Here is a 12,725-nt window from a genome sequence, read left to right as displayed (position 1 = left end):
ACCTTGCTTGATCTTTTGTGGGGGAGTAGGATTGAACTGGTATAGTGGTGTCAGTTACTACTCACAAATAAATACTGTGTCTGTGGTTCTTTGGGATGGTGAGCAGCACTAAAATAGCTATTGGCCATACTACTGATTTTTTTGTTGTTAATCTGTGATCACCTCCTCTGGCCCCTCCCCAGCACCTTAGTAAATGCCTTAACTCCCTTGCCATCTTTAAAGATACAAATCAGGAGAAGTTTCCATATTTCTGTGGCTTGGATACAGTCAACATTTAGTCCTGCATCAGTAGTAGGTGGGAGATTTAGCATCTCATGACTTGGAAGAACCTCTGACAGAAATAGAGAAAAAATAAATAAATAAATAGGATGAATAGTTTATTCACTGAAGAAAGGCAACTTTGGGTGACTGGAATGATTTAAGAATTCCCAGTGAATTTGGTGGATTTGAATAATGGAGGGAGAGTGTAAAGTTAGTTTCATGATTTTTAAATTAAGTATTTATTGCTTGTTTATGATTCTGTTTTCAAAGTTTTCCACCTTCCATTTCAAAATGGAAATTTCAAAATGGAAGGTGAGGCAGATGTTTCTGGGAAAAAGAAAAACAAAAACAACAATTGAACAAAATATCATATTCAATTAAAAAAGGAGCAGTTCTGTTAAAATAACTGGGAGAGGAGTCTTTCACATTCGCTAATTATTGCCTTTTTTTTTTTTCATTCATCCTACAAGCCAACCAAACTACTTCTGTGAGCATCTCTGACCAGGCATTTTACTCTGTGAGCAGTAGCTGGCTTCCTGAGCGGGTCATATGGGACTTGATTTTAATCCCATTCCGCATAAGTAAAAAGAAAAAGAGAACACAATAGAAAAAACAAGTGATGCAAAGCCCAATTGCCGACCACCATCTTACTGACACTCAGCCAGCCCCTGATCAATGAGAGCTCCTCTCTCAGCATTTATTTCTGAATGTACTATTGTGCAGTACAGAATGGTCCTTTGACCAGCTTAGTTCAGCTGTTCTTGTTCTTTCTCTTCCTAACTCTTGTGTACCATCAGCCTCACTGGTAGGGCAGTGAAGAGAGGCTTAAAGTCCTTGACTCAGTGTGAGCATTGCTCAGTAATAATGAAAACATCAGTGTTTTATGAATATTTTTTCTTCACAGATCTGAAATATAATGCCATATGAGCTACTGTGAAGAAAATTAACTCTATCCCAGCCAGAACCAGTACAGACACCTACACCTTCCACAGGGTTCGTTCATCAGTGAACCTGTTAAAACCTGGCCCAGAGTACGAGTGCTTATTTTTCATTAACACAGTAACAGTTCTGATGGTTGAAACTTTCTCATTACAAAGTACATAAGTGAAAGAATGTGAATGCTGATGTCTTGGAGACGAAAGCAGTTACTACAGTCTCAGTTTGATAGATGACAGCTTTAGCAACATTCTCTCCTCCTCCATTCCCCACAGTGATCTTCTGGGTTCTCTGCAATATTCCTTTCTGCAGTAAAACCTGTTGCTAATTTGGTTCTTAATTGGTCATAGTGTCATAGTGGGTGTAAGCACCGCAAGTGTATGTAAGTATCACAAAGATGACCTCATCCTCTTCCTGCTGTTCTTACCTTCTGCCATATTTTTGATGAAGTAGAAGGGGTCAAGAAGCTTCTGCAGCTCATGTACTTGCTCCTGAGCCCAGGCAGAGCTCCAGTTCCTAATTGAAGGTACTCTCTGGGTTAGAGCCAAAGATTGAGCAAGCTAAGCCAAGAAAAATTGGCCTAGTTTCTATCACTCTCTGAACACATAGTTTTTCCACAGAGAAGGTAAATAAAGGAAAGCATATTATTTTGGCCTAGAGGACTTTTCCTGGATTTCCAGGAAGCTTCTGCATCACTGACTGTAGAAGAGGGAGATCCCAGCAGCAAAACCAGTCCTGATGTTCTGTCTTCTTACTGTTCTCCGGAAACCTATGTCTTTGAGTACAGGTCTGAAAGGCAGCCACGGTGGGTAGTTGCCTCATTTGTCTTGCTTGAATGCTTTATGAAGGCTTTCTTACAGGGGGATCTATCCCTTTGATTTCAAAGCTGATAGAACTCTTTTATCCCATGATATTCACTAAAGTAGGAAGTCTTGCTGATCTGATCAGACTAGGTATTTCATGGCAACTGTGACTCTTTACGTTTGAAGAGTGTGAAGGATAATTAACTGGAAAGCATTGCAACAACAGAATAGTACAAAATTCCTGAATGTTTAGAACTGGGATAGTGATTTGCATTTTCTGAAATAAATTTGTTTTGTATGGTGATATTTCATGGTACTGAAACATGTGTAAAGATCCATAAAAACAGTAAAAGAAAAAGAAGATACAGACAACATGTTCTTCATTTAGAAACTTTTCTACCTGTAAAATGTGGCAAAAACAGGGCTGGTGCTTCTAGCTTCAGCTATTTTAAGCAGACATACTGGAAAGAGCTATCCATTTCTTTATCAGTTCAAGTTTTATGATAACATAATTTCATAAAAGAGCTTTGGTTTGAAAAACTAAAATGAAATTTAATACAACATCAGTTTCTAGTACTGGAAGGAATTTTTACTTAACCCTTGTTTCAACTTTTCTTTAAAATGTTACTTTCTTCTCTTTCTACTTTTTTTATCTGAAAACATCTCTGACTCTTTTCCCAATAAATTCTTCTAATGCATGGGAGAAATCATAAAATTCCCAGTAGGAACAAAAATTTCTCATTTGAAAAATCACAGAATCATAGAATCATTTGATTGAAAGGGACATTAAAAGGCCACCTAGTCCAACCCCCTGCAATGAGCAGAGTCACCTACAGCTACATCAGGGTACTCAGAGCCCCATCCAGACTGACCTTGGATGTCTCCAGGGACAGGACATCCACCACCTCTCCAGGTAATCTGTGCCAATGCTTCACCACCCATATTGTATTCAATCTGAATCCCTCCTCTTTTATTTTGAAACCATTTTTCCCTGTCCTGTCACAACAGATCCTACTAAAGAGCCTGTCCCCTTCTTTCTTACAGCCCCTCTTTAGATACTAAAAAAGAAGCCTATCAGGTCTCCTTGGAGGCTTCTCTTCTCCAGGCTGAATGGCCCCAGCTCCCTCAACCTGTCCTCGTAGAAGAGGTGTTTCATCCCTTGGATGATTTTTGTGGCACCCTCTTGGATGTGCTTCAACAGGTCCATGTCTCTCCTGTACTGAGGACACCAAACTGGGATGCAGTACTCCAGATGAAGTCTCACCAGTGCAGAGTAGAGGGGCAGGATCATATCCATATCCCTGCTAGCCATACATCTTTTGATGCAGCCCAGGATGCAGGTGGCTTTCTCATCTGTGAGGGCACACTACTGGCTTATGTCAGCACTTTTGGCAGTGCTGCACTCAATTGTTTCATCTCCCAGTTTGTATTGGTTGCCCTGACCCACATGCAAGATCTTACACTTGTCTTTGTTGAACCTCATGAGTTTGACCTGGTCCCACTGCTCAAGCCTGCCTAGGCCCCTTTGAGTGGCATCCTGTCCGTGTGATGTGTCAGCCAGTCTTGCTGAGGGTGCACTTGATTCCACTGTTGAGGGATATAGTGTGTTTAGTTTTGGACCCCTCACTGCAAGAAAGACATTGAGGCCCTGGAACGTGTTCAGAGGAGGGCTACAAAGCTGGTGAGGGGTCTGAAGCACAGGCCTTATGAGGAGCGGCTGAGGGAGCTGGGATTGTTCAGCCTGGAGAAGAGGAGGCTCAGGGGAGACCTTATAGCTCTCTATAACTTCTTGAAGGGGGGTTGTAGTGAGCTGGGGGTTGGCCTCTTCTCTAGTGTAATCAATGATAGAACTAGAGGAAATGGTTTTAAGCTGGACCAGGGGAGATTCAGGCTGAACAGTAGGAAATATTACTTCTCAGAAAGGGTAGTCAGGCATTGAAATGCACTGCCCAAGGAGGTGGTGGAGTCACCGACCATGGGAGTGTTCAAGAAACATCTGGATGTTGTGTTGATGAATATGATTTAGCCAGGAATTATTGGACTTGATGATCTTCTAGGTCTTTTCCAACCTTGATAATTCTGTGATTCTGTGATTCTGTGATGTCGTTTCCTTGTACAAAATAGAGGGCTTAGTCTTCATATCACATCTCAAAGATTCTTTTCATGAGATCCTATCAAACAAAATAAGTGCATATATGATTCTTTTCACAAGCACTTTACACTGATTTTTGAATTTATTTTCTCAGAGTTGAACATGGGGAGAGAAGTGTCTTTATTCCTGTTTTGCACCTGTTAGACTGGATCATAGTGATAAAGCAGTTGTCACTAGAGGCTTCTGCTATAGCAGAAATAGAGCTCACATTTGGGTTGACTCACAAATGTCAACAAATGACAGCTGCTGAATTGCAGGACCCATGACCACATTTTCCCTCAGCTTCTCTCCACAATAGAGTGCTTCATTCTGGTTTTGATGCATGGCTATACTCAGAAAGATACAGAGAAGACATGAGAGATTCACAGTGTTACGATTAAAGGTCCTGGAAGAGTGGAAGATTTAATCTTTACAAGACCTTCACGAACAATGTAATCCTCCTTAGGCTTTTGTTTCCAGGAACTTTTGTGAGGTCATTGGTAATGCAGCAATGCTGTACAGAGCACCAAGTGTTCTTTTATTTACACAGTGGACATGAAAGAAAAAGAAATGGGGAAAAACATGAAGGGAAAGGAGTCTCTTTGTCACATTTGTTGTGCTCAGTTTTATCAAGCTTGGCAAACGATGCAGACAAATTTACTCTGAAATATACCCTCAACATCTGCCCATAAATTATTTGGAGCAAATCAGTAATTGGGATAATTTATGTTTTTATTAGTCGGAGTAATTAGATCCCTAACTAACCACATCTTCCTCAAAATAAATAAATAAATGAATAAAAATAAACAGATAAGCTACTTAAAGAAAGAAAAGGGCAAGGAAATCTTCTTGTGCTTTATGAACATGGCAATGCTGGATGACACCAATTTTCCTAACAACTGCTTTTCAAATTATTGCAAAGTAAGTGAAGACAGTGTGCTATCAGGGTTACATCAAGATACTACCTGACAGAAGTGATTCAAGGTTTTTGAATTTACAGAACTACCATTGTAGTTCTGTAAGAAGCAGATAGTTAAGGAAGCTGGAGGTACAGTATTGTTTGATGAGATCCTTACTGAAGCACGAGATGTTAGCCTTTTGGTTGGGCAAGTTTTCAAGCTAGACTGTAATCTGGGAAAAATTATAGCTGCTAACAGTGTGCTAACTCTCTTGGGACTTGCTGGAAGAACCTGCCAAAGCAATGAAAGTACCTCTGATATCACAAAGCATTTGACAATGCAGAGCCCAGCTCCTACGACTGTAACTCAGCAGTATTTTTAACTGAAAATTAGATGTGAAAAGTTCCTTCCACAGTGCAAAGGAGAAATAAGCATCTAGGAGTGAGATACAGTGTAGAGCCTGCTGAGTGGAGTTTCCTGTGGAGATAAGTGGGAAATGCTGAAGAGCTCCCAGAAAAGGGCATTTCATTCATATGTGAGAAGCCGCAGCGAGAAGCTGCAGCATCTGGCAGGCAAGTGGTTATAGCATTCACCTGGAGTGCACAGATCAAATTCACAACCTTTCGGTGCTCATATCCCTGAGGAAATTGTGCAGCCACCATGAAATTCTCTGTGATAGGGCCATCTTAGTCCCTGTGTGTGTTTGGGACACAGAGATAGAGAATGAATTATTGTTCCAGAGGTTAAGATTTATATCTGGGAAGAGAAAGCTCTGTTTCCAGTCCTTAAACAGATGTATTTCCATGTGTTTTCATACAAAGTGTAGCAGCTTCAGCAGGGGTGGCTGGGAGAAGTTTGCTTCAGAGCAATCTGTGGTCTGGTGGCTGTGGACCTTTCTGGATGGGAGGAAGACAGATGACATTCAGCTAGAGCAGAGAGAGACCCTTAAGCCTACAGATTTTTTACTTTGTGTACGTTTTAGATATCAAAGTGCTCATTCTAAATCTGGTCACCTACTTTAATGCTTCCCTGGAAATGTGCACCAGAGGAGGACATACTTGATGTGAAAGATCTACACAGTTGTTTTCCAGGCTCAGGAATGGCTAGTAATAATCTTACTTCAGAGTGCAGTATAGACTTTCTAGGCTTTTAGCAGCAGAATTTTAGATATACCAAGGATGTACACATAAAATTATAAAAAAGAATTTGAATTGAAGGATTTTGATTTTGCTTGTTATAGAATTTTATGTATTTTTATTTTTATAGTGTTGAAAATAATTTTGTTGTTTGCTTGCTTAAAGCTGTTCTGTGGTGTAGCAATGACTGAACAATAAAACAAGCTACATACCTGTGAAGTATATCATGATCCGAGCCCAGCATCCTGGAGTTAAAATAATCCATCTAGCTCAGCAATGTGTATGCCATTTATGGCAGTGCTGTGTCAGTGGCTGGAAGTCTAACTCGGGGTTTCCTTTATTATTTTGCCATCACTGCTACAAGCCCACTAGGGTAGGATTTGCACAGTCACAAACGCTGATTCTTGTGGTTTCAGCTCCCTGCATTGTGCTGTCTCTGGCAGCACAGTCCAGCTGTTTATGTATGTCTATTATGTCTCCTCAAGGCATTCATAAAGGAAAACAAGCTGCCCCTTCAAGGAAGGTAACAAACAGCCTAAACTCAGCTGCATTTTACAGAAATTACAGTGAGTTGATTCCTACTGAGCTTCAGCCTGTGGCACAGAATGTCTTGGATATTGCAGAGTTTTCACTGCATTTCACAGCTGCTCATTTAAGAAGTAACTTGTAAGATTTTTCTATGCTTGTGAGAGAACTGCATGCCTGCGGTGAATCTAATTGAAAGGCACAGATCCATAGTATCACCTTCGCCTGCTAAATGCTCCTCTTTATCTCAGCCTGGGCATGTGGTCCTGTGAACCTTGCAGTGGGCACCAACCACAGTGCAGAGGTGGACTATAGTCTTGGCAGCAGCATGGGCTTCCCTAATGCAGGCTGAATAGCAATGCTTGACTCCTATGAAATATCCTGTTCAGTGATCAGGATCTGCAAAATGGAGCTCTGTATCTTTCCTGCAAGGTTTTAAATGCTGGTTTCTCCTCTCATATTGCTTGTTGGAGCACACAGTGCAGTGTATTTCATTACACGTTAACAAAAAGTGTTCTACATGTTTTAAAAATACAGTGCCATTCAAGCCCATGATGATCATGAGCAAAAATCTACTGAGATAGTTGTACTTCTCTTCATTATTAAATGGTAGCCATGAGCATGAAAGCAAGATCATTTTTAACAGAGTATGCAAAACATCCTAGGGTTAGAGGAGTGTCTCCTCTGCTGGAGAATGTGTCTACTAAATATTGGACTGGGAGACTGAGAACACATTGTTCTCTTGTCATTTCTGAGTCCTGTGTTGCTGCTCAGGGTAGTATTCTGAAATCATATACCTGCTGATTATGATTTTTCAGAGTATGGGTGCAGTGCATCTTTCTTAATTCAGTAGTATGATGATACCATTTGAAATGCTGTTGGGTATGTGAACCATCTCCAAAGGACCAGCTTGTTTGATAACAGAGATTTGTGCTCTGCTGGATTAGGAAGTGATAGCTAAGTTCCTGATGGAAGTATGTGATGCTTTTATTTAGACAGCTGCATGAAGTCCCACACATCTATGCTGAGATCACGACTTTCTAAGCTCCTATATACAGACCTGAGAACAAAAAAGTGCTAGTAGGTGTTAGTCATCTCATCCTAAAGTATACATCTAAAACAGCTCAGATGTGCTGCATCCTAGAAATGCCTATTACTTTTCATTCCTTGATTTATTTATATCGAAGGAGTTTAGGCATCTAGCTCACATGTACTTCACAGTCACAAAAGTTAGATAATTATAATTCCACCCTGGATAGAATACCTGATAAACAGAAGAGATATCCTGCTGTTTCCTAATCATAAGATCTTTGCTTAAAAACTGTAAGACTGCAAAGAAAGTCAGAGACCAAATGTAGCTGTGGATGCTGATGTACCTTTGATATGGATAGTGTGCAGCTCATTAATTGGCTGATATTTGGCCTGCTGTGTGAGTAATGTGATAAAAATCTTGTGGCATTGCAGTGCTTAATACAGCTGATTTTATTGTGGACCACTTGAATCAGAATAGGCTTGTAGTAGAACAAAGACATCTTGTATTTGGATATTTCTGCTAGATAACATTTGTGAAGATTTATTTTTACTTATAGAGTTGTTAGATAAAGATCAAGTGACTGTGACTGAATAACACATATATATGAATGAACTTAGATCAATCATTAGCATACAGTATCCAGAGTTTATTTTCAGGTTATTGATAGAAAATGAAGCTAGTTAATGAATATAATACTTGTTCCATGAAAGGGAAAAAAAGGTGATAAATATAATTCTTCTGGGGTGGATTTTGAGTAGATTTTATATGCATATTCTTTCTGATAAACTGGGCTTTGGGGTATATGAGAGGAACTGTGTTTTTCAGACAAACCCCGATTCTCTTGTGCAAGGCAGTTGCTAATAATATTTGTGTATTCTTTGTACATGCAACCACACACTTCCATGAGTAGTTAGATAATTTTATTTATTGAAAGCCAATGAGGCAAAAAACCAAAAGAAACAAAAAGAAAAAAAAAACAACTATAAACGGAATTGTTAAACAATTGAATCTCATCCGGCGCAGAAATGTACTTATTTTTTCACATTAGTTTTTGAAGAAGTTTGGAAAATAATATGCCATGTCCTTCTCGTTTCTAGGTCTCCTACGTAAAAGCTATTGACATCTGGATGGCCGTGTGCCTGCTGTTTGTCTTTTCTGCACTTCTGGAATATGCAGCAGTCAACTTCGTTTCACGGCAGCACAAGGAGTTTCTGAGACTTCGAAGAAGGCAAAGAAGACAAAACAAGGTATAGTTGCCCTTTACTCAAGATGCCCAACTTTACGCTGACCATATATTTGATGTACAGGTTGATTTCTCACCTCAGTTCTTGTCCTTGATGAATAGTGTCATTATAACGTTGCCTTTTTTTTTTTTTTTTTTTTTGGTGTGTGATTTACTCTTTGATAAGGAGTTGAAAATTATCTGCCAGCTTTATTTACAGTTCACAAAGATATCAATAAATGTCAATAGACTGTTCATTTATTCCAAGAATTTTATTCTCTTCTTAAAATTGCTGAAGTAGCTGCACCTTTATCCATACATTTATTAGCTATTTAGGCTATACTGACCTTAAATTTTCTTCTAATCCCCAAATATTGCTAATTACATGGCACCAACTAACAGATAAGGAACAGCTAGACACAGTGATATAGACAGCATTCTAACATTATTATTTCTCTGAATTCATCCAGAAATGCTAACACAAGCATATGCTTAAGACCTGTCTTTTCTAGTGTCTTTTCTTGCTAAAATTGGAGATTCTTTAACATAGTTCCCTGTAGGAGTGGTCAGCAGTTCTGCCCTCACTTCTAAACCAGCAATGAGCAGTGAATTTCCCTGCTGAAACCAGTAAACATGACCATTGGGAAAAAGAAAAGGATTAAGGCAATTTTGCATGTCATTACTGATACTAGCTTCAGTTTTTTTAGCAAGAGAATGTTTTGTATTATGATTATAAAATTTTATGCCAGTAATTGAAATGTAGAAGAAAGGCTTTTTTTTAAGTGTAGATGTCAGTCTGGAAGTATTTTTAGGAAGTCTGTCAATCTTTCCTGATATCTTATTTGTTAAATGAAAAGTCAAGAATAGATATGAAACTGAATTTTAGTCAATTTATTATCAATTCCTACAACTGTAGCATTTACATCCTTCCTGTATTTGTTCCACAGGAACTCAGTATCAGCAGAAACATTTTGGTTTGCTTCTCCACAGAAACAATTGCTAGGCAAAGCAAATATTCACTTGAGCTACGCATGAGTTTCAAGTAGCTAATAATGGTTTCCTTACTTGAGAAATAACAAGAATGGCATAGGGCATTTGTGTTTTGACAGGTCTGTCTAATAATTATTCTGTAGCTGATGGAATATTTGATGGATGCTCTGGGAAACAATCCAGTACTGTCCTGTAGTTTAATTCTGTTGTCAGATGAATTGAGATTCTCATTCAGATTCTGAGAGGGAATAGAAGTGCTTTCTTGTGTGTAGGCACACATAGCAGATACACTGCCACCAGAAACCTTTGTTTCCAGTTGCAACAGCAGAAGATGCTGTATGGAGTCTATAATTTCAGTTTGGGGTATAATGACTTCTTCAAAGGTGAACTAGTTGCCAAGAAGCTTCTACTGGTAAGTAATAGCATGGAAGTGATGTCACTTGAAAATTATGTGATTCTGATTATGGAAGCAGTGTTCACCTGCTGTCAGAATGGTTATTATGGTGACTATCAAGGGAAAGATACTTTAAACACAATCATCTGAAGAAACCACTCAAGCCAGTCAGTTGATTATACACAAAATGGACAAAATGGACAATTCCCTAATTAAACACTGCATAACACACTTTTGATGTACGATACACTTACCTATTTGCACAGGGTTTCTATTATTTTTCCTATGAATCTGGTTGCACAAATTTCAGAACAGGGAATGATGATGCTGAGGCCAGCTCTTTTTGAAGCATTTTCTGCATCTCTTTAATTGAGTTTGTATTTCTCTGTTTCTGATTTTCTCTGTTTTGCCTTGAAAGTGGTTCACTTTGTTTTTGCATGATGGTCTTCTCTAACTGAGCCATTCTTCTCTTTGCGTGTTATGTATGTGTTGTTGTGTTGCCATTTTGCTGTTCTTATTCTTGCTGCTGCTATGTATGCTGACACTCTGGGGACAGGCACAGACTATGACTGTTGGGAATGAAAGCGTCGATTCCGTGAGGCGCATGAATGGCTTGCAGAGAAAAGAGTCATCAGCTTACGGGACAGTGAATCAGATCGGCAATTCAAGTTTGAGGGTAAAACTGTAGTGAGAAAGAGAAAGCAAGAGAGAGCTTTAGTATGTGCAATGATGTCATAAATCAGCAGAATGTATGATTTTCATGACATCACTAGTAGCCTCTTGCACTCTCTTTGCAAAATGTCCCCACAAAATATGGAGTACTGTCCCCAGCACGAACAGCAGTTTCATGTTGCACGTTCTTGTGGCCCTTCCTTATGGTTGCTATTTTCCATGGCTGGAATGTGCTGTTCCTTCTCCAAACCTAAGCAAAGTGTATGTGTATTCTGTACCCTGGCCCTGTACATATATATGGGGGGATGGGAGTAAGGGGATCGAGCGTGGTGCAGGAGCATAGGAAGTGCTTTGGTATAGAAAATCCCACACTGTGTCATCTTTCAGATGACTGCATCCCAACCAAACTAGGCACATGTAATGAAATGCATGGTATTTATTCCTGAACTGCCAACCTGCGGTGTTCCTTCTTGTCATGTTCTAAACTTTGTGAAGAGAAAAAAAATAATATGTATTTTACTGGTTTCTTTCTACTTGTTTTGAGAAGAGCCACGAGGCTGAAATTCTGTACACAGGATGATGTGTAGATCTGAAGCAATATGATAGCAGCTGATAGATCCAGATTACAAGTGAGTTGTGGAAGTAATAAAATCAGTGATGGAGAGAGAAACAAGCTTAGTGTTCAGCTCATTGCTTGCTGCTGGTGGCTGAGAAATGAAATCCATTTGTTCAAATAGAAGAGGACTAGAATTTAAATTTTTCAGTACCTGGTTTTCCAAAACAAAAACATCATTGCCCAAATAGCTTTTGAGATGTATTAGGCCTCTTACTTTGATTAAGGTCTGTAAAGTTATGTGATTATAAGATGTAGATGATTATAGTGGATTTTGTTCACTGCTAGGGGAATTACTGGCTTTCAAAATCAAAGCAAATAACACAGATCCTGTTACACTGCAAAATTATGTTAGAGGGCTTGCAACACAATAAATCATTCACTTAAAGAGCAACAATAGCAAACAGTAGAAGAGAGTCTTCATTTATTTCTGCATTCTTTCTACTGTAGGAAGAATCACATTTACCCGTATACAGAAATGAACATAAACACAAAAGTTTTAGGGATATAACCAATATTACTATGCTGCCACTGGAAAGGTGGTGTCATAACTCTACAAAAACAGTCCAAACAAAGACTCACTGATTAGTCACATAGTGTTAGCAGTCCATCTAGGTTCATTGAAAACCCAGTTACTCTCTGCCTGTGGAAAACTGGTAGAAATATCTCTTCTGCTTCTTCATATTGTGTATTGCGCACACATCCAGAGCTACACAAAGAGGGACCAAATCTCTGTAGCATTTTTTCTGCAAAATCCTGAGAGCGGAAGATGTGCTGGAGTTGATTTCCCCTAGAGAACTCCCACCATGAAAGCGATTTGCTCTAGTGAGGTGAAGGTTTCTGAAGCAGTGCTGTTATAGCTGAAGCTTAGTACTTTTCTTCTCAAGAGAAGGACACATTTATCTGCAGAAGGGAATATAGCCTGTGGTCACATGAGAAACCTCAAAAGCAGGGTGTGTGGCTCCCGGAGTTATTGCTCACTGAGCTAAGGGCTTATGGAGAATTCAAACCTAAAAGTCACAGGCGAATGACTGTGGCATAGTCAAGAAGAGGCAGAAGAGAAGGGGGGTGGTTTAGTACTTACACTGCATTATTCAGAGCTAGTTTGAA

General features: G+C 39.3%; 1 protein-coding gene across 5 annotated transcripts in view; it reads left to right on the top strand.

Moving 5' to 3' along the window:
- The window catches only part of GLRA2 (glycine receptor alpha 2), a 121,241-nt gene that overhangs the window by 86,050 nt on the left and 22,466 nt on the right, over positions 1–12,725 (top strand). For all 5 annotated transcript variants that reach the window (XM_015886733.2, XM_015886723.2, XM_015886741.2 and 2 more), the window contains one exon: positions 8,822–8,971. In XM_015886733.2, the coding sequence (XP_015742219.1) occupies positions 8,822–8,971 (150 nt within the window). The remainder of the gene's footprint in view (positions 1–8,821; positions 8,972–12,725) is intronic.

Source organism: Coturnix japonica, chromosome 1 (genome assembly GCF_001577835.2).
Source record: "Coturnix japonica isolate 7356 chromosome 1, Coturnix japonica 2.1, whole genome shotgun sequence".
In the NCBI taxonomy this organism is placed as follows: Eukaryota; Metazoa; Chordata; class Aves; order Galliformes; family Phasianidae; genus Coturnix; species Coturnix japonica.
This window is presented reverse-complemented; position numbering and strand designations above follow the sequence as displayed.